Here is a 21294-nt window from a genome sequence, read left to right on the forward strand (position 1 = left end):
GTCCCCGAGCCAAAATGGCAGCAGTTTCCTTAAACGCGTTTTTGTGTTTGTTTTGTGTCCATTCAATATCTACCAAACTTCAACTCGCATTATTAAGACCTTTAGGAAACCAATTAGGGCCTGAATGCAATATTGCAATCAAAGCAAGTTATTGAAAGCGTAATTAATTAATATTCATGTTGAACGATTATTTTAGGTCTTTATTGGACCTTAACAAAAAATTGAGAACTCAGTAGTTCGTGGAAATAACAGCTAATAGCACCTTTTGGCTCAAATGGGCTTCTGAAATTGTTCATAAGCGATTTACTGATCTAATTGTCAAAAACGTATTGCTATTATTTAAGAATAATTCGATTTAAATATATTTCTCAGATAAGTACGAAAGTTGATGGTGAAAATTACAGGCAAATGCTTGGATGCCAGTAAGGGGTCCACTGTGGCGACGGAGCGACGGAAGTCAGCTTGTTTGCGCGAAAGGAGGAAGCGTGTTGGAGGAGAGTGAGAGCGATTGAAGTTTTTTTCTGTTTCTTCTGAAAACAACGTACAATGGATGATGAGGAGGAGACATACAGATTATGGAAAATCAGGAAAACTATCATGCAGGTAAGAATGGAGCGAGTCATTTATTGTTTCCGTTAAAAAAAAAGAAGATAATTTGGGTATGCGCCGGTGTGCGCGTGTAGCTCTTCCGAGGGACACGTCTAGCCCCTTTCACGATCTCGGAACTGTACCATAAAAAAAAAAGTTTTTTCAAAGCTTAAAAAAAAGGTATTTCTCAGCCCGTGGTGACGGCTGCTGTGTTGATCGTCTTCTAGCTGTGTCATGACCGGGGTTACCTGGTGACCCAGGACGAGCTGGATCAGACCCTGGAGGAGTTCAAGAGCCAGTTCGGGGACAAGCCCAGCGAAGGCCGACCCCGCCGGACGGACCTCACCGTGCTGGTGGCCCACAACGATGACCCCACTGACCAGATGTTCGTCTTTTTCCCAGGTGGGAGTTCGGAGTGCTTCACACCCACATGCGAGGCATAGTCGCGCCACGTACGTCTAAACCAACGTTTGCCAAGCAGATCATCAGGCAACAGTCAAATATTCTGACATGCAGGTGTTGGCGATTCCTACATAGCCAACGTTTAGAAACTTCGTGTCCAATCTTAATCACTCTGGGAGCAGTCAGGGTCCATGTCTTGCTGACCTCTCTAGATGGGGAACCAGGTCAGCCCTCTGTGTGCCTGGGAGATGGAACAACCTACGCAGCACATCGTAGGGGATCCATACTCAGTGGAGAACTCCTCAGCACAGCTGCACCAGAAGCTATCGCTGGCCGCAGGCACTTTGCATGTGTTCATTAAACTGTCCACAGGACTTGAACTGTAATTGAAACCTCAGCATCTCTGGCATGTATAGGGGGATCTCAAATCTCATCCAGTGTTAACGTCAGAAGAGCCTCTTTTTACTTTGAGAATGACCAGGCACATGTGTTCCTTCCACAGAGGAGCCCAAAGTTGGCATCAAGACTATTAAGATGTACTGTCAGCGCATGCAGGAGGAGAACATCACGCGCGCGATCATCGTGGTGCAAATGGGCATGACACCCTCTGCCAAACAGGTACGATCCCCCCGCCCCTTAAAAGCCCCCCAGTATCACTCAAACATCGCAGTCAGCCATGTTCACTTTCACCTGATCCTCAGTTAAACCAACATAAAATGTTTAACCTGCTGCAACATTCGCACTGTGAGGTGAAGACATAAGATCCTTTCAAGTCCACATGCAGTTATATATTTAGATCGATATAGGTTGATATTTTTTAGCAGAATAAGGGATGGAAGTTAATTTAAATTAGCATGTGCAAAGACTTCTCATTCAGTGAACACGCAGAGTTAAGCGGGAGATGAAAACAGCGAACATGAATAAAGTGCAGTAACTTGGTATAAACTGTAAGCCCAAGGTGACACAACCTTTGTTTCCAATGAAAGATAACATCGGTGATCTGGGACTTGTGCCCATCGTGTGAGTAAAAGAAGCACACAGTGCCCACTAGATGGGGGAGGGGGGAAGGTTTTGACGGTGGCGCGGTGTTTCAGCTGTATTGTTTTCTGTCCTTCTCCAGTCTCTGGTAGACATGGCCCCCAAGTACATCCTGGAGCAGTTTCTCCAGCAGGAGCTGCTCATCAACATCACAGAACACGAGGTGAGGAGAGCTTCGGCGCAGGCATGGCGAGCCGCCCCCAGAGCTGCTGCCCCCACTGCCAACAGCGTTGTGGAACTCTGGAACAAGCTACCCAGCCTTACTGTTGAAGCTGTCGCCCTGGTTTCTTTCACAAAACAGCAGGCCGAGATCCGTCAGTCAATTAGCTACTAAAAACTGTATGAATTAGACATGCAGAATGGCCTCCTCTTATTTGTAACTGGAAGAGACTTTGATCTCTATTATTTTTAAGTTAATAACTGCAAATATCACGTTTGTCTCTGACGGGGATAAATTTAGTTATGAACTGGCCGATGCTTTTAGCCAAAGCTGCTTTTGTACCAATTTCTACAGGAGGGTATTTTACAAGAGCGGTCTGAGTGAAGTATCTTGTACAACTGCAATGGCCCACGTCCTGTGACCTCTAATGTGTTCTTCTAAATATGTCTTTTTGTTTCTGCTGTTTATTATGTGCATGCCATTGTACAGCACTCTGGGTTGCTTGAAAAGAACTCCTGAGTAAAAGTGCATGAGGTTCAATAAGAGACGCGTATTATTTTCAGTTGTGTACCTTTTGGATTATCAAGTGCAGGAAAAAAAAATCATATGTGTCTATATAACGGAACAAAGGAAGTGTAAGAAAACAGGGATCGGGGCTGTTTGATTTTGGGGCTGTTTGATTTTGGGGCTGTTTGATTTTGCTAGTGCTGTGTTTTCTTGTTCTGCTGTGCTGTCAGGACTCTGAGCTGGCTTCCCTTCTGCTTGTCTTGCAGCTGGTTCCAGAGCACATAGTGATGACTAAAGAAGAGGTGACGGAGCTGCTGGCTCGATAGTATCCTTTCTGCGCAGTTAGACCCGCATGTCTTATTCACACTCGGCTCTCCGCGGAGGGAAAGGTTGTGCTGTTCCGAGAAAAGCAGAGAACGTTGTCTGCTGGATGTTCTGGGAGCTGTGCCTGACTATCACAAAACGTACAAATCGCCACAGAAGTCTGTCTCTTAGACTCTGTTAATTAGTACTGCTTTGCCTCAATACTTAACCCCTGTTCTCTGTACACTGTACTGGTGTCCTGTGAACTTTAGAGTGGACGTCCAGGTCATCCTGCTCAAGTATAAGGCAACACCGAACACTCCTATACTGTGTGTTCTGCTGCCTCGGACCTTTACTCTTAATACTAGGCTCTGCATGATGGGCAGCAGAGCCTCTCGTGCAGCAGCTCTATGTGAAGCTCACTGCGCAGGTCCATTAGAGACTCTGCAAGGCCAGTGTTCTATGCAACTTGCTCTCATGGAGAGCAAGCTGGGGTCTGCGAAAAGACAAATTCCTTATACAAGAAATGGTATGTGGCCCCAGTCAAGTGATCCTATCTTATTAACAGTGGTGCAGCAGTTAGCATTGCTGCCTTGCCGCACTGGAGCCCTGGGTTCAATTCTGGACCTTCGCTGCTGTCTGTGTGGAGTTTGCGTGTTCTCCCCATGTTCAAATGGGTTTCCTTCCACCATCCAAAAAATGTTAACTGGCTTCTAGAAAAACTGGCCGTGGCGTGAGTGTGTGTGAGTCGGTGTCTGTGTGTGGCCCTGCGATGGTCTGACGCCCCATCCAGGGTGTACCCCCATCTTCCGCTCTGCTCCCCTGAACTGGATGACGCAGTTAGATGGGTGGATTAACTAGTAGAGACAATATACAGTGTGCTGCAAAATAGTAGTAACTAGGTGTTTTTGTAACACTGATGGCTGAAGAAAGAAAGCATTGTGCACCCCCAACCCCAGTAGGGTTCGGTTACCATGGCAGCCACATTGCCCGCCCAAGCCATGCTGCTGTTTCCTGAACTCCCCCCCCCAACACAGCAAACTGAAGGAGAGCCAGCTACCCAGGATCCAGGCCGGCGACCCGGTAGCTCGCTACTTTGGGCTGAAGAGAGGACAGGTGAGGGTCTGTCCTACTTATTCGGCACGAACGAGAGGGATTTTATCTGGGCGGGGCAGGCTGACATGACCACGCTGATCACACAGCAGTACGCTTGCCTCTTTCTACAGTATGTTGCACAGTATCCAGTGTAAAAAGTCAAGTCTTTTGTTCCCTGCTTGTGTATCAGGTTGTGAAGATTATTCGTCCCAGCGAGACCGCAGGAAGATACATCACCTACAGGCTGGTACAGTAGAGGCACCTAGGTAAGTTGTACCCCAGAAATTAATAAGTTAAAAAATAAGTGGGCCATTTCTTATTTCTGGTACATTTGTTCTTTTCTGTTCCTACTTCAGGGACAAGGAGCAGGGATTTATTAGAGAGGGATACAGAGTTTTTATCTGCTTTTTGTTTTCACTGGTCCGAGGGCAAGTAGGTACAGTGCTGTAATGTATATCTAGATCAGTTATGATTCTGTCAGCCTTGGAGCTACCTCAAGAGCACACATCCCAGGAACCACAGCATCTTCCGACTTATGTTCCAGAGTGACAAAACTAGACCTAGTGTTGGCTTGGTTAGTTCAAGATCATGGGGATTGCAAGTCTGTGCTTTCTGTCTGCTTCTACCTGTGCTGAGCAAGTACCCACTAATGGTTGGCTTTTACTTTCTTTTCAGGGCATGGTGCACCTGTCATCGCCTCCCTGCTGTGATACCTGCCCAGATGCCCATCTGGCCACACCCCTTCAGTCTAGACCTCGGCCATTTCAGTTAGTTATATAGCTGAATACTGCATCACTGCAATATGTATCGTAAGGCTTGGTGGTTCTGAGCCCCTTTTGATTTTCATGGTCTTGTGTATTGTAATTGTTTTTATAAAAAAAATATTAAAACTTATTGATTGCTTCATTTGAAACCTTACCTGTTGTTTTAAAAAAATGTAAAGGAAAGAAAGAGCTACATGTTCCAGGTGCTGATACTTTTCATGTCAAATTCTCTGAAAATAACTATTGCCTATGGAATCCAGTCTCCTGCTCTGCAATACTATGAAGTGGGCTGCTTAATTTTTATGTCAGTCAAGACTAATTGGGGGGAAAAAAATAGACAAGGCTTCAGCCCTATGGCAGAAGAGTCTCTTGTCACCGACTGAGAAAGCAAATAAGCATTAAACAAAGTTGGACAGAAGAATGTGTAGTTCCAGTCTACCAGTTCTTACTGTACACACTTTTTGCTTCTTTAACACAAACTGATTCAGTGACTTATTTACTACACATGACCTGCAGCAATTTGCATGCATGCAAGTTATGTAAATCTTGTGTAAGTTTATCCGGGTTATTATGGCTACATCATAGGTGACTGCAACTTGAAACTTTTAACTCACTACTGTCCATATTTCTCCCATATCCCCACCAGCCCCTCTGCCACAGTATTAATCAACGAAGCAGTGCGATTTGAGCTTCTCTCGGAACATGGTCATGGGTTAGGTTTTGAAAATGTGTGGGCACCACACACAAATTTTAGGAACAAAAATGAACCGGCAGAAAGAGGAGGTTGTGGAAACTGGTTCTGATCTTATCATGATTTAAGTGGCTCCTCATTATCCCACCACCTGAGAAAATGGAGAAACCCAGCATGATTTAGATTTAAGCTTTCTGAAACCTATGGCCAGCCCTCTGTCTACAATCATCGTTTGGGCATTATTAACGCTAACTTCTTCCACTACTCTGCCAACTTTGGATTCGTGGGCTGTTACAAGTTTTTTTTAACTAACAGTCTTTTGATAGTAACCAAAAAAGTGTTTTACCTTTAAATGACATTAATGCATCCATCCATTTTCTAATTCTCAGTCACAGGGGAGCCAGAGCCTATCCCAACAAGCAGTGGGCACAACACAAGCTACACCCTGGACGGGACACCAGTCCATCACAGGGCAGGCCACCAGGGACAGTTTTCCCAGAAGACAGTTTACCTACCAGTATGTTTTTGTACTCTGGGAGGAAGCCCACACAAACCAGACGAGAACATGCAAACTCCACACAGATAGCAGCACCCCAGGCCCAGCATTGAACCCAGGGCCCCAACGCTGGTGAGACAGCACTGCTGACCAGTGCACCACAGTGCTGCCATAACTGCTGACATTGTAATGACACGTTCAGTTAACAGTTGCTTTACCCAGAAGAAATATTATCCCTTAAGAGCACACAGCAGTTACTCATCTGAGATAACAGATGTTCTTCTTGCGCAGCTAGTCATCGAGAATGGCAATCGAGTTAAAATTCTCTTACCTTCTTTGGTCTCCTTTTCGTGAAAAACGCCATTCCTCTCGCCCAGACAGCAATGGCAGTACAGTGTCATTTTCTATTAAAGAATGTTTTGCTTGAATTATGCAAATACTGTTTTTTTTGTGGGCCAGCAGCCATATCACCCTGCAACTCCCAGCTGGCAGCCCCACTGGAGCTCAGCAGGTGTGAGCCTGGTCAGTACCTGGATGGGAGACTCCTGGGAAAAACTAAGGCTGCTGCTGGAAGAGGTGTTAGTGGGGCCAGCAGGGGGCGCTCACCCTGCAGTCTGTACGGGTCCTAATGCCCCAGTATAGTGACGGGGACACTGTACTGTAAACAGGTGTTGTCTTTTGGATGAGACGTAAAAAACCAAGGTCCTGACTCTCTGTGGTCATTAAAAATCCCAGGGCGTTTCTCAAAAAGAGTAGGGGTGTAACCCCTGCATCCTGGCCAAATTTCCCATTAATGGCTTCCTTATAATCCCCATCAATGAATTGGCTTCATTACTCTGCTCTCCTCCCCCCTGAGAGCTGGTGTGTGGGGAGAGTTCTGGCGCACTATAGCTGCCGTCGCATCATCCAGGTGGGGCTGCACACTGGTGTTAGTGGAGGGGATCCCCATTACCTGTAAAGTGCTTTGAGTGGAGTGTCCAGAAAAGCGCTATATAAGTGTAAGGAATTATTATTATGTAGCTTTTGTTCACGGATAATTGTTTTTGGGACGGTTTTCTCTACATAAAGGTCTAAGCATACCTTTATAGGCATGAATTATGGTCACTTTTGCCAATTGTCTGCCTTTTTTTTTCACCAAAGTCTTTCTTACACTTGTGTTTCAGGCACATTCAGTCCTAATGGGGGTTTCATGTTGTGTACACTAAGGCAGGGGTCCCACAGTTGGGGGCAACCTTGTTGTGAAAGGTGCTATATAAAAATAAATTGAATTGAATTGACAGTCCTGCTCCTTTAAAAGTCTTTTTTTCTAAACCAGTACTGGATGAACAGGGAGAAGCTTTTAAACTGTAATTGTCAGTGCTCGTGTCTGAAGTTTTAGAGCACCTTCAAAGCTGAAAGAGAAGCCTGGAAAGCCGCCTCTTAGCAAGATCATGAGGCCTAGGCAGGACGACTCAGAACCAGTTCCTAGAGGAGCTGGTCTTGCAGACCCACAGTGCTTGCATGACCCCCAAAACTGGTCAGGTCACCCTCTGATCACCCTCATGTCAGCAGACATATAATAGTTCCCTGCTGCTACTCTTTGGTGTTTGGCTGTGGGTTTTTGTTTTGTTTAAAAAAAAAAACTGTTTTGACCAACATCCTTCTGTCCAGTTGGACATCTCCCTGTTTGATCTTGGTGTGCGAATATCACTCCTCATCCTCACTGAGAAAAACGGGCTAACACAGCTCCATCAGCCGGCAGATTCCACTACTAGATCGTAAATCAAAACCCTGTGTCAGACCATCAGGGGTTAGCAGTTCTAAAATATCTTTTAGACCAAGGTGATTAGACCAATAAGATTAGACCAATCTTATCTTACTGGCTTGGGATACCTGCAAATCCAGGGCTTGTCTGTGGTCTGAAAACACTCGTTTCCCTTAACAAACCACAAGTCCTGAACATAACACTTAAAATATTTTTATTACTGTTTGTACAACAGTAAAAACATTGGATTTCCAGTTTAAAAAAAAATATTCATATAAGTTACAGACAGTTCACATAGCCCTTTCGTATGCATGAAAGACATCTTTTAAAGTGGCCCGGACTCGAGATGAAGCGAAAAACAAATTAAAAAATTCCAGACATCTCCAAAAAACAAGACTAATACAACATGAAACAGCTGGGATTGACGAATCACAGTGAAGCCGTATTTTATGTGACCAGTCACACTTTGGCAATTCCCTGTCTTCTGTGCCACTTTTAAACGCCAAGGAGCAACATCGCAAAGTGTTGATGCAGCACGCAGACCGCAATCTTCATTTCAATGGACTGGAAATCTGCAACCCCCCAACCCCATTAGTCACACCCAAAGAGCTCATTTTACAGAGCCATCCGTTCTGGTCAGGCAACCATTCCAGCTCAGCTGAAACAGCCTTTCTTTGTCCTCTACTTCCAGAGTCACCAATATTCACCTTAGGATCTGGTATCTTAGGTAGGATCTCTCTCCACCGTGGACTCCTAAGGACTTGACGTGCATCAGCTGTTCATTTGATTGGTCTTTATTACCACTGCTTCCAGGTCTTTTCTCATTGAGGATTATGAGTAATTTGTAAAACCTGGTGGTCTCCAATCCATCCGGATCAGGATTAAACACTGTTGGTCTTAAGCACTCCATTCCAGACAGTCCATTCCCTCTTTTCTATTTGAGTGGCAATTTCAGCATGTTTTTTCACCTTTCGCTAACACACTGTAAGTCCTCCTTCACCCCCCCCCTTAAAAAAAAGACTTTCATAAAGTAGCAAAATCAGAAATACCAAAGCAGCCTATAGAGTAATATATTATCCCCCAGATCTTTACTGAGAAAAATGCCCCATCTCCTAGTTTGTCCTTTTTCGCTCACAAGGGAACCCAGAGAGAACTTGTCATGGTGGGGAAAAAAATTACAACTCCTACATACAACAAAATCAGATCAGTGTGGCCTAGTGAAGTCCCTGAGATCATGTCTTCTGAGAATCTCTCAGAACAGCTGTACGCACATGAAATAACCTCAGACCCGAGCAAACAGGGTCACTGATACATGAATCATAATTTAAAAAAATCCTATTTATTAAACATCAATTTATCTTAACTGAATAAACCCATAATGTGGTAACCAGCTCTGCTGCAGTGCAGTAACCTTTACTAGCTCTATATACACACAACTCTATAAATACCCACATATACAGCCTATGTTCAGTTCCCCACCTGAAGTCCTTGTTGATGTACATATCAATAAAATGATCCATTTTTTACAGTACAGCTTTGATAAAAACTCAACAGGGCAAAGCACAGTTCTTTGCTGTGGTTTGTGAAGGAATAATATATCTTTGTAACTGAGCCCATGCAAAACTCATACCTAACAGCCAGGCCTTTAAGGACGCAAGCAATTTCTGTACTCTGTGCAATGCAAATTCACTTCATTGTACAGCTGGCGAGTATCCTGAGTACTGTCTGTGCAGCTCAGAATGTGCTGATCTCTGAACGCAGCACAGTGCAAACAGCAAGGAGTGAACTCTCCAGGACCAGGGAAGAAAATTGATCACGACAACCGAGCCACAGCTGTGACAGGGCAAGCAGAAAGGACAAAGTGCAGAAATTTTTTTTTAACGAGAAATTCCAGAGGTTGGAATGAATTACATTTTCACGGGCTTCTGACACACGAATGAGGAACCTGCAGATCTCACTTCGGCTTGATTTGTTGCCGATTGCTCCAAGCTATCGGAAAAGTTATAAAAAGTGCAAATCTAACAAAAGACAAATGCGGGAAAATGTTTCGGTCACAACTGAGGCAGTTTTCGTTCGATTAGGGAACAGCTGAAGAGGGGCTCCTTGTGCACAAATGCAAAAAAGTCTAGACAATCTCTCAATAAAGATGACTGATCTCATTAAAAAAACACACCAGGAAAAAGTAGAGAAACCCGAAGGAACTACCCTCTTGTGCCAGCATGTATATACGGACATACACACACAGACGTCTGTACCAAAATCCACTGGGAGAAACTTTCTTTTGCCAGCTGAGGAAATTCACATACAGGTTTAAGGAATGCAGACTTTAAATCTAGATCTACTGGGCTGAGGAGAAAGCTGCTGTTTTCCACGCTGCAGGGATGTCAGGAGTGGTTTCCTGTCACTTTACGCTAGAGGGCTCTCAAATGCATTTCTTTGTGTTGCTCCTCTGTGGCAGGGTAGGCTGCTACAGGCATTGAACATCGGCTCCTCACAGTCTCGGTGCCTTTTTTTTCCCTTAACATAAAAATTGAAAAGGGGCGTGAAAGGTATTCACATCCAGCTTCGGCGTCACCTGGGTTTGAATGAAATACCAACGAGTAAAAATAAAAAGTAGCTAAAATGTCAAGAGAAATGCAGCAGTTCTCGATCAAGACAAAATTGGCTGAACGCGTGAATGCAATTTCTCCAAATCTATTACACTGAAACAGCAACGAGGCCGCACCCTGCGGGGTGCTGGTCCTCAGGGGATCTACATGAACTGGGACTTCCTGTCTTCGTGATGGCCAGCCGCCTGCCTCCCTCCCTGCAGGCCCTCCAGGGGCCGCCCCGCGGGGCCCGGCAGAGCGGCGTTGTTCGACTGGTTGGTGTTGAGCTCGGAGAGGGAGGAGCTCGGCTCCAGGCCGGCTGCGGCGCTGGCAGCGCCGGCGTCACTGTCCAGGGCGGGCGGCGGCAGTGATGGCGGCGGTGGCGGCTCCTCCTCCTTATCCTCCTCCTCCTCCTCCTCCTCGTCGTCGTCCGCCTTGCCGGCTGGCGCGCACCCGCCGTGGGCCGAGAGGTCGAGGCTGGCTCGTGGGCTCAGCTGGTCGTCCTCGGTGCTCGTCTCGCTCTCCTGCTTCAGCAGCCGGGTGGGCGTGTCCTCGGGGGGCGGGGCGCCGGGCTCCGGCCCCGCCTCCTCCAGCTCCGAATCGGAATCCAGAGAGCGCTCCCGGGAGCCCGAGGAGCCCAGGGAGCCCAGGGAATTCCCTGTAAGGAGAAAAAGGCAGCTTTCGCACCACGGGATCCGGCAGGGCAGGGAGAGGAACACGATGCCTGGGATAGCGTGATGTCATGATCAGCCACAGGGCTGGCTTGTCGGCTGTCTACAGTCAGCAGCCGTATCACCCTGCAGCTCACCACTGGCAGCCCACTGAAACTCAGCAGGTGTGAGCCTGGCCAGTACCTGGATGGGAGACTCCTGGGAAAAACTAAGGCTGCCGCTGGAAGAGGTGTTAGTGGGGCCAGTAGGGGGCGCTCACCCTGCAGTCTGTGTGGGTCCCAATGCCTTTTTAAAGTGACGGGGACACTATACTGTAAAAAGGTGCTATCCTTTGGATGAGACATAAAACTGAGGTCCTGACTCTCTGCGGTCATTAAATACTCCAGGGTGTTTCTCGAAAAGAGTAGGGGTGTTACCCCAGTGTCCTGACCAAATTTCCCCTTGGCTTTGATCCATCATGGCCTCCTAATAATCCCATCTCTGAACTGGCTTCATCACTCTGCTCTCCTCCCCACTGAGAGCTGGTGTGTTGGGGAGCGGACTGGTGCATCATCCAGGTGGGGCTGCACACTGGTGGTGGTGGAGGGGATCCCCATGACCTGTTAAGCGCTCTGAGTGGAGGGTCCAGGAAAGTGCTATGTAAGTGTAAGGAATTACAGCATGTTCATTTTTACACTCTCGAGAACAACCTGGACAAACTACAACAGGACAGGCTGCCCCCTCTTATTTTTAATTTGTACCGTTCTCGATGGTCTCGCCCAGGCCCCTCTGCCCCAGGCGAGGACACGTCCCCTTCTGAAGGCAGTCGTTTCAGACTGTACTCTTTTTTTTTCTGGTTTTAATTAATCAGCGGGGGCCTCCGATATGTTTAGAGCCGCCCCGTCACTCACCGCACAGCCCCTCCCCTCTGTCATCCGAGTCCAGCCTCTCCGGTGTTTCCCTGCTCTCCCGACCGTCCGCCGCCGTCCTGCACTCCGGAGCCCCCTCGGCACTACCGTCCTGCGCCACCAGAGGGAGACAAAAGCGAAAGAGGGCTGTAGGTCGTGCGCTCATGCAGAGGACAAATACCTTCTGGGAGGAAGGATTAGAGTGCAGAGAAAAATTAAAATGCGCGGCAGGCACATTTCAAATACACCCCAGGAGGCAGACGTTTGTGTTCTCGTGAATTCATGCCTGTGACTGATAAACATGGAGCCCAGCTATATAACGGAATATCGGATTCTAGGATGAATGTCGACTGAAGGCTGATTACAGGTTAAACATTTAAAGGGAAACTGCAACGCTATTTTTATATTTCCGGGCTAGAAAGAATCGGCGTCGATGAGTGCATTTCCAACTACCATGAGAGTTCAAATGTAAATTGAAGGTTTTACACGTCACTGTGCACATCTCAAAACAGACAAAATTTCCAGGTACTGCCGTCATTGTCTGCGATTGAGAACGAGGCAACAAAAACCTCTTCTAATCCAATAGAAACACGGCTCTTGACTACAAGATGGTTTTGCCAACGAATACTGTTTACTCTGCCTGCAGGTCACAGAACATTTCCATGGTGAAACGTCTCCTGTACCTATTCACACGTGCATCACCTTAGTCATCACGGTGACTAGTGAGCAGGAAGGGCCGCGTCACATCGCAATTCTAGCAAACTCTCGCTCTCACCCGCGGCGAGACCAGGGGTTTGTGACACCATAGCACTCTCACAAAGCTCCCAATTTTGTATGGAATTTGGAATGTGTAAAAGTTTGCGATACCGTCAATGAATTAATTTTGTTACCAAGATTTAATAAGCAGGACAGCAGGTCACCTTTAGTGCGGGGCGCGTGCTGAGCTATGTTGGGGCTGACTGAGCTCAGCAAACGGCTGCGTTTGGGGGCTGTGCTCACCTGGTCTTGTCTCTGCGTGGCGGCGGAGGAGGAGGAGGAGGAGGAGGAGGACGGCAGGCGGCCGGCGGCCTGGGGTTCGAAGATGCTGCTATAGAAGACGATGAGCGTCTCCACGATGCGGGCCTGGTGGGGATAGTCCACCAGAGACGACAGGGATATCGTGGCCCCTGTGGGCCGGGGCCGCATCAGCGTGGGGCCAAACACGATGCCCAGGTTGCTGGAGCTCATCTTGTTGTCCTGCTCAAACTCCGAGATCCTGGACCGCAGGGGGTGGGGGCAGAAAACGGTGGGAGAGGGATAGAGGGAAAAATACATCGGATGAGAGAGAAAAAGGCTCCCGCTGAACCAGCTGCTGAGTCATCTCCAAGGCCATCTTTTATTTCTATTTTAAAATAATCCCACATCAGTTTGTACTGCTGAGCACTGACTAAGATGGCGGGCAGCAGCAGAGCAATCACAGGGCTGATGGTGGGGGGAAAAAAAGCTGTAGGAAATAAAATGCGACAACACAGGCAAATTCGGACAGTGTGCGGCTTCCTGCTAGCAATGAGCAATCAACAGATCACAATGACGGAAATCAATGGACCAGACCACAGCTCGTTTACTAGAAGCTCCTGATATCTCAGTGGTCATCACAAGATAAGATCACTTTATTGGCCCTATACAATTTCTTGCTTTAGGAATTTGTCTTTTCAGATACCCCAGCTTGTTCTCCATGAGACACACAGACACGAAGAGAAGCTGGGGGTCAGAGCACAGGGTCAGCCATTGATACGCCGCCCCTGAGCTGCTGGGGTTAAGGGCCTTGCTCAGGGGCCCAACGGAGTATTCCTCTGCCGGCTGCGGGATACGAACCGGCAACCTACCAGCCACAGGCGCTTTCACACTTGAAACATATTCCCATGATTACAAGTTGGTTCAAGCAAGATTATTTTTTGCGGGGGGTCACGTCATCTTGCCTAGTGTTTTTCCATCTTCATTTATTTTTTGTTTTACCTTTTATTTGCCTTCCTTTGTTGGAAACGTTATTAACAATCAATTAATCCTTGCAGAGAAGCCTATGACTAAGCCTACTTAGTCCAGAAATTGGACCTAGGACAACTACACAAACACCCCAAAGGCCACAGCCCAGTGAGCCCAGGGGACGTCTTCAGAATGAACAGTTGAAGGCCAGCCAAAGTGGAAATTAAAAAGTGAAAGTGCTTTAAAAATGGGGAAATTACCCCAAGGAGGGTGGGAGTGTATCAGTGTGAGGGTGACTGCTCCTGCTGTGTCCTGCCTGGGTGACTCTGGGGGCGTGTGTGTGGGGTCTCTCACCTGCGCAGGTGGCGGATGATGTAGCGCAGGGTGGCCACGTTGGAGGGAGGCAGCTCCTTCAGCAGCTCCCGCAGTTTGTCCACGGAGAGCAGCAGGTCCTTGTCTGTGTCCGGCCCCAGGTCCGCCAGCTCCGCCCCCTTCCCGGGGGGCTCCGCCCCCTCGGCGCCGCCCTGCAGGCTCTCCTTGGCAAGCCCCATCAGGTCGTTGTACATTCGAAAGGGCATGATGGGCTCCGGCAGCTGTAGGGTAGGAAGAGGGCTCGATTTCTTCACTTGCACCTTTGGAAACCAACCTGGCAATGTGGAGTAAGTGCAAGCCAATAGCAGATCACATGGCCTCTCTGACACTAGGCCTGAAGACCCGGGGTCTTCTGGTTGTTTTTTTGTATCAATCCAAACACACTCATTGACTCATAACTATCAACATTAATGCCTGTTCCAGGTATTTGGTGACCATCAGGGCAAGAGCTCTGCAGGAACACAGCTCTCCAGGTACAGTATTGGCCATCACTGGTCCACGCAGCTGTGCCGTCAGCTCCAGGAGCCTGGGAACACAGGCTGCAGGCACGGCTCCCACACAGCCGAGCAGGGACACCGGGTAGGGATTGGGCTGGGGTCGCACCTGTCTCAGGTAGAGCTTGAGCACGTTGCTGATGTCATGGGGCGAGGCCTGGGACAGCTCCACCAGCTCCTTGCCATTCTCGAAGGCCTGGCACAGCTTCTCGACCCGCGTCTTCACCCCATTCACCCGGTAGATGCCCTAAAGATGACAGAGAACCCCCCCCTCCGTCACTCCCTTTTCACAGGTCCTTCCCGTCTGAGACAGAATGGCATCCGTGTTCATTTCATCATTAGCTCATGCTAATCCTCCATGATGTTGACGACAAAGAATAAATGGTTTTGCATGAATGTTTTAGTAAATGCATGACCACGAGGGACTGGGTCTCCTTGGGCGATTAAAAGATAAGCTTCCCACACACTGCCTGCTTATTTCGGGAGTGTTAACGTCACGATGATTCGACTGCATGGCTGTGCAAACGCAGCAGACCTCACTGAATTTCGTCGGCATGGATTCCTTCCAGAATCAAGCGAGGACAAACAGCTGAGGTGGGACCCCCATGCCCGGCTCCAGGTCGCTCGTCCCTCCCCAGCTCTGACCCGAGTCCAGGATCCCCCCCCCCCCACCGACCCTGCCCCCTCACCTTCATTTTCAAGGCCCGCTTCTCGATTTCCGAGATGCACTTCTTGATGATGAAGGGGATGCCCTCGGGGCTCCCCTGGGACACCTGGGCAAAGTCCCTCCCGAAAAGCTGGAGCCGGCCCTGCAGCTTCTTGTGTCCACACTGGATGGCCAGCGACTCCAGGCACTTCTTGTGGCAGGCCAGGAAGCACTGCAGGGGATCGGGAAAGGCAAGCAGGTGAGGTCTGGCCTCGTGCACGCTCAGCGCGTCACGACAGCAGAAATCTGTGCTTCGGATTCCTTCATCGACGTGAACACAAGCGCCTGCGCTGTTGTATCAACACCACACCAAACCAAAAAGCACAAAGCGTTCCTCTGATTCCAATGACGAGCGGTCTCTCCCGGCCAGCAGCGTCTCACCTCCTCACACTCCGCCCCCTGGAAGTACACGTAGCTGTCACACTCCCGGCACTTGGAAGGGGCGCGCAGTTTCCGCAGGCGATGCGTCTGGGCAGCCTTGGAGAGGCCCACGTTCCTGAAGGGCCCCGTGGAAACCGCGATCTCCGGCTCGATCCCGTTCATACCTGGCACACAGCAGACAGGCACTGGTCTTAGCTGTAAGGTGGTTACTGGAACTGGCGATTGTGCTTCAGTTTCATGCAACAGCAGGACAATTGTATTCCGCTGCCTGCGGCGGGCAGTGTTCTAACCAAGAGAAAATAAGCACACCCTTTTAACTCAATCAGCAGACCGATCTTTCTGGAATGTCCCCTCCAGATTACTAGTATTGGAAGTTGTGTGTAGCTAAGCGATTAGATCAATGCTCAGTTGTCAATACAGTAGCTATATGAACGAAAGCTCCATGGACAATATCTCGGGGCTCCAACAGGCAGCATCTTGCTGAATTGAACTGTGCTGCTTCTAAGGAACTTGTGTTCTATCCCCCAGTGTTACACGACCGCATAGCAGCAACAGCAGCAGACGTACTCTGCTCGAAAGAGGGCACGCTCTCTTCCTTCTCATCCAGCTCCTCGTTGGAAGACATGGTGCCAGTGGAGGAGGTTCTGGGCAGCTTTCGGATGTCACCTGAAACACACACGTGGCATCACTGGAGCGCCACACGCAGGACACTCACACCAGAGTCCCCGCTGCCAGGGACAAGCTCTGGCCAGACAGCCCCCTGCATTGCAAGTCACTGACCGGGACACCGCCAATCAGGCCCACAGTGTCCTATAGAAAAGCCCCTTTGCTGATCAGATCATTTTTAAAGGCGTTGAAGAACTGTGCTGGCTCAACTATTTATATTTGAGGCGCATCAGTGAATGCACTGAAAATTCTATCAAATGTATGAAAAAGTACATAACTACGTAAGATAATGATGATATAACAAGCAGCCTGCGCCATTCTCAACTATGTTGGGCACTCTGATGCAGTTTGAGCCTCGGAGTTTTGCATGGCTACTGCATGACAATAAATATGGACACTGAAACTCATCCTGCCAAAGGGCAGATTCTTTTAACCAGGGGCCTGAGATCTAATAAAGCTCATCAATTCAGCAAAGATCAAGTGGAGGAAAAGGACCTGTGCTGGTGCAGGGGGACTCCAGGCCACTCCCCCCGCCCACACTGTCTGTGTCGCTCACAGTTGAGGGCCAGGACTTGTGGGACTGATGACCTCGGACACCTGGCAGAACACACACATCAGAAATTAAGAATCATTCAGAGGGGGTAAAACGGCCCCTTTAAAATATACTGCTTCTGGACATTTCTGAAGAGAAACAAAACTGGTCCAGTAATCACTGCAAATAAACTACAGTTTCGAATGGGTTTGCTTTCCTAATTCAAAAAGATTGTTCTCTTTGCTTGTTTCCAGTTGCCCCGCCCCCTCCCACTCACCCCGCCTCTGCTTCTCCTTTGGGGCGGAGCTCCCCTCCACTGGCCCCGCCTCATCGGTAGCGGACGTGGATTCAGAATGCGAGTCGGTGTTAAAGCTGTCATTGCGAGGCCGGACGGGCAACCTGACAAAACAAAATAACCGAAGACGCTTTATTCCACAGTGCAGTAACCACGTCTTGTAGGCCATGCAAAATCGGCAGTGATTCTGACTCATCACTTCATAAACTTCATCCTTTGTGCGTTTAACTTTTTTTTTTGGACGAATGACCTGGCGCACTGCAAATGCCCAACTAAGATTCGAAAGAGTTAGCTACTTATGCTCAGGACAGCTGACGTGACCAACCCAACTTCTGAAACGCTATCCACACAGATGCAACTGAAATTCCAGCTCAATAAAAATAGAAATCACAGCTTCTGGAAGATCAAACTAGACAGAACTGCCCAAGATAAGAGAACTCTAGAGATAAAACGATAGAGACCTGCACTAAACTTTAGACATCGACTGCAAAAGGAAGTGGACAATTCCAGTTTTTGCACGGGGTGTGACCACTTTGCAAAGATGGCTACCGACGACGCCATTTATACATATAAATAGCAAATCTGCAAGACACCTAGGGGAGGAAGTCCAATCCGAGTCCTAAAAGCAGTAACAGCTCAAATGTGCCAATCGGCTTCAACTCAGACTGGAAACAAAACTGCCACCCCCGCCCCTAGGTTTTTTTTCCAAAATGAACTAGTCCGTGCAGTGCCAGCTTATCTAGGGAGAGCAACTCGTGTGGGTTTCCTGTCTCTGCGGTCCCGTGCGTGCGGATACCCACAGGCTGGAGGAGGCCGCGTAGGGCTCGAAGTCATAGTGGGCTTCGGGCTCTTCCTGCATGTTCAGGTCCTTGACATAGGCGGCATACTGCTGGCCCAGGTCGTACAGCTTGCTGCTCTCGCACAGCGTCTGGTAGTGGACGGGCAGGGCCGCGGTCTGCATGTGCATGGTCTGGTAATAGGAGATGGTGGCCTGGAGGAAGAGAGGCGAGACAGAGAGAGAGAGAGAGAGAGAGAGAGAGAGAGAGGGCAGCGTGGTCACAATGGGGTCTTGCTGGGGAGATGGGGGCTTTCAGGGGGAGAGAACAGGCAGGACAGGCTGGGTGCAGCGCAGTGGGAGTGGGCAACATGGGCTGCAGGGATGAGCAGATTCAATGGTTTTCATCAGTGCAGGACATTAGGAAATGACTGACCATCCCCACAGGGCTTATACTGCTGGGGACGTTTCCATGACCTTCTGAGAGGTGCTCCAGACACGCCCCTCATTTCATTTGACCAGGATCCTGGGATTTAGCCCATGTTGATCGATGCAAACAAGAGCACCGTCTTTAACAGGCTGTGTAGATGGACTGAGACCTGTCTGCTCTCCCCCTCAGCTATCTGCTCAGTGCAGATCCCCTCATCATACCACAGTGTACTTTTTCCTGGACATCATTTCCCATTAAATGTAACATTTCAAGCTGCATACTATGTGGTTTCTTTGTTGTTGTTGCTGTGTTTGCAGTTTTTATTTGGGCTGCACTGGCCATGTTGACATATCAATTGAGGATTGATTTATTGATTGAGGACTGATTGATTTATTTACTTTCTCGATTGCCAATCACGATTTGCTTTCTCGATTGCTTTATTGAACACAACTCAATAAAGAATTAGAAATACAGCTCCTTCATATCCTATCAACGTGGATTTTCAGCGCGGGTTTGGGAAGATGGGAAAAGGGGGCGACGCGGGTTTCCCTCGGGTGCAGTGCGGGAGACTCACGGATCTCAGAGTCTGGTCGCTCTGCTTGATGACCTCCTGCAGCTGCCTCAGCACGTTCACCTTCACGTCCTCCAGCTCCTGGTTCTGCGTCTTGGCGTCGGCTATGCAGGTGCGATACGTGGCCTCGGCCTCCTCCGCCTGAGCGCACAGGGAGAGTCAGAGCCGAGACCGGGGCGCGGGGTGGGGGGCACTGGACAGGAGACTCCACGGTACTTTAATAACGGTACCCAGAGGGCAAGGAATCTCCACCTGACCAATCTCCATCTCCATCGATCTGCCTGACTGAGAGGGTCTCTATAAGATGAGACACTCTGCAGCTCACACCCATACCACTGCTTTCACCTGACAGGGACTGAACGATCAGATGAGAGTGTGATGTTCCGTGAGCTCCATGCAGAGTTAACAAGTAGTATTCGTCAGCAGAACCATCTTGAAGACGAGCAATATTTCTATTGGATTAAAACAGATGTATTCAAAGATGGTTTTGCTCTCCTCCCCACTGATAGCGAATAATGGGGGGAAAAAACCCCATGCCAGACAGTACGTCATCAAAGGTGGGCACGATCAGATTTGCAAAGGGAAATAAACTAATAAACGCGTCAGATGGCAAAAGCTCCCGGCTGCTGCCTGCCGGTCCTCACCTTGTTCCTCGCCTCCTCCTCCAGGCGCCTCTTCTTGTCCAGCGACTTGGTGGTGTTGCTGCCCCCGCCCTGCTGCTCCTCGCCCGCCTTGTTGGCCACTGCCTTGGCCTTGTCGTACTCCTCGCAGCGCACAAGGTAGGCCTGCTTCGCCTTGCGCAGGTTGCTCTCCGCCTCCATCTGCGCACACAGACGCACACAGACGCACACACGCGTTAGCCTGGCTTACCCGCACATCAATCGATCTATCTGTGAGGAACTTTGGAAACAAATCTGCCGACCTTCCCCGTCTTTAAATACACCAGCCCCCCTTCTTCCTTCCCGGGCAGTTGTTTTCCCTCATTTCCCAGGCTAAAGAAACCTTCACCCACCTTTTCTGCTCACTAACTGAAAAACGGACGCCAGTACCACTACAAATCCCACGACCACTGTCAGACAATTACAAATTACAAATTAAATGTCAATTCCAAAACCATTCCGTCAAACACAGTAAGAACCATAAATATACTAGCTCAAGCAGGTCAAGCAGGGAGCTGCGTCAGCATGCGTAGGCTGCAAAGGAACAAGTTAAAGATTTATTCCACACAATGGGTCGGCCATGGAGCCTTCTTCGAGTTTTTCTTCTCTTTTCAGCATGGAATAAACCTTTAATTTGTTCCTTTGCAACCATGAATATACGACACTGAACTCCTGTCAAAGGTAACTTGACGCCTCTTCAGTGGCCACTAGTGGCGGGGTCTTGTCACTGCACCCTTCCACAGGGCAGCGAGGTCACAAGGGGCACTGTCAGCCACTCACCAGCTTCCTCTGTGCCCGATGCCACTGTTCCTTTAACTCCTTGCGTTTCTTCTCATGGTCCTGCCTCCGCTGCATCAAAGGCTGCGGGCAAGGGCAAAGAGCAGCAGGGAGGCATTACTAATGGCCGGATCTTGTTCCAGCAGCTACAGGGGTCTCTGATGTGGCCGGACAAACACTGTCTCCATAAAAGGTTTATATCTGAGGCAGCGAACAGAATTTTGACTCCTTAAAATCATGGCCTTGGAAGAGGTGTTAGTGGGACCAGCAGGGGGCGCTCACCCTGCGGTCTGTGCGGGTCCTAATGTCCCAGTTTAGTGACAGGGACACTATGCTGTAAAAAAGGCGCCATCCTTCAGTTGAGACATAAAACCGAGGTCCTGATTCTCCGTGGTTATTAAAAATCCCAGGGCATTTTCCCCAAAAAGAGTAGGGGTGTTACCTTAGCATCCTGGCCAAATTTCCCCCTGGAATCTACCAATCATGGCCTCCTAATAATCCCCATCTCTGAACTGGCTTCATCACTCTGCTCTCCTCCCCACTGAGAGCTGGTGTGTGGGGAGCGGACTGGCGCATCATCCAGGTGGGGCTGCACACTGGTGATGGTGGAGGGGAGTCCCCATTACTTGTAAAGTGCTTTGAGTGGAGTGTCCAGAAAAGCACTAGATAAGTGTAAGGGATTATTACACTCTACAGTCCAGTGTGCTGTTAGTGAATCTAAGGACCAGTCAAGGAAAAAT

At 48.8% G+C, this 21294-nt stretch overlaps 2 protein-coding genes across 4 annotated transcripts in view; one reads left to right on the forward strand and one right to left on the reverse strand.

Moving 5' to 3' along the window:
* Nucleotides 1-467: 467 nt before the first annotated feature.
* polr2eb (RNA polymerase II, I and III subunit E, b) lies at nucleotides 468-4987 on the forward strand. Its single transcript, XM_088907596.1, has 8 exons — nucleotides 468-603; nucleotides 816-990; nucleotides 1493-1608; nucleotides 2111-2191; nucleotides 2962-3020; nucleotides 4036-4114; nucleotides 4284-4359; nucleotides 4769-4987. The coding sequence occupies exons 1-7, from the start codon at nucleotides 547-549 to the stop codon at nucleotides 4347-4349; spliced, it is 633 nt and encodes a 210-aa protein (XP_088763722.1). The 5' UTR covers nucleotides 468-546; the 3' UTR covers nucleotides 4350-4359; nucleotides 4769-4987.
* Nucleotides 4988-7987: 3000 nt separating this feature from the next.
* arhgap45b (Rho GTPase activating protein 45b) overlaps nucleotides 7988-21294 on the reverse strand; it is a 36433-nt gene continuing 23126 nt past the window's right edge. For all 3 annotated transcript variants that reach the window (XM_088907621.1, XM_088907620.1, XM_088907619.1), the window contains exons 10-23: nucleotides 20558-20638; nucleotides 19763-19939; nucleotides 19122-19259; nucleotides 18143-18333; nucleotides 17325-17446; nucleotides 17011-17112; nucleotides 16417-16515; nucleotides 15850-16013; nucleotides 15452-15640; nucleotides 14872-15009; nucleotides 14251-14489; nucleotides 12934-13189; nucleotides 11938-12046; nucleotides 7988-11034 (exon numbers count right to left, since the gene is read on the reverse strand). In XM_088907621.1, the coding sequence (XP_088763747.1) occupies nucleotides 10541-11034; nucleotides 11938-12046; nucleotides 12934-13189; nucleotides 14251-14489; nucleotides 14872-15009; nucleotides 15452-15640; nucleotides 15850-16013; nucleotides 16417-16515; nucleotides 17011-17112; nucleotides 17325-17446; nucleotides 18143-18333; nucleotides 19122-19259; nucleotides 19763-19939; nucleotides 20558-20638 (2499 nt within the window). In that variant the 3' untranslated portion in view covers nucleotides 7988-10540. The remainder of the gene's footprint in view (nucleotides 11035-11937; nucleotides 12047-12933; nucleotides 13190-14250; nucleotides 14490-14871; nucleotides 15010-15451; nucleotides 15641-15849; nucleotides 16014-16416; nucleotides 16516-17010; nucleotides 17113-17324; nucleotides 17447-18142; nucleotides 18334-19121; nucleotides 19260-19762; nucleotides 19940-20557; nucleotides 20639-21294) is intronic.

This window comes from Atractosteus spatula, chromosome 28, assembly GCF_055471065.1.
Source record: "Atractosteus spatula isolate fAtrSpa1 chromosome 28, fAtrSpa1.hap1, whole genome shotgun sequence".
In the NCBI taxonomy this organism is placed as follows: Eukaryota; Metazoa; Chordata; class Actinopteri; order Semionotiformes; family Lepisosteidae; genus Atractosteus; species Atractosteus spatula.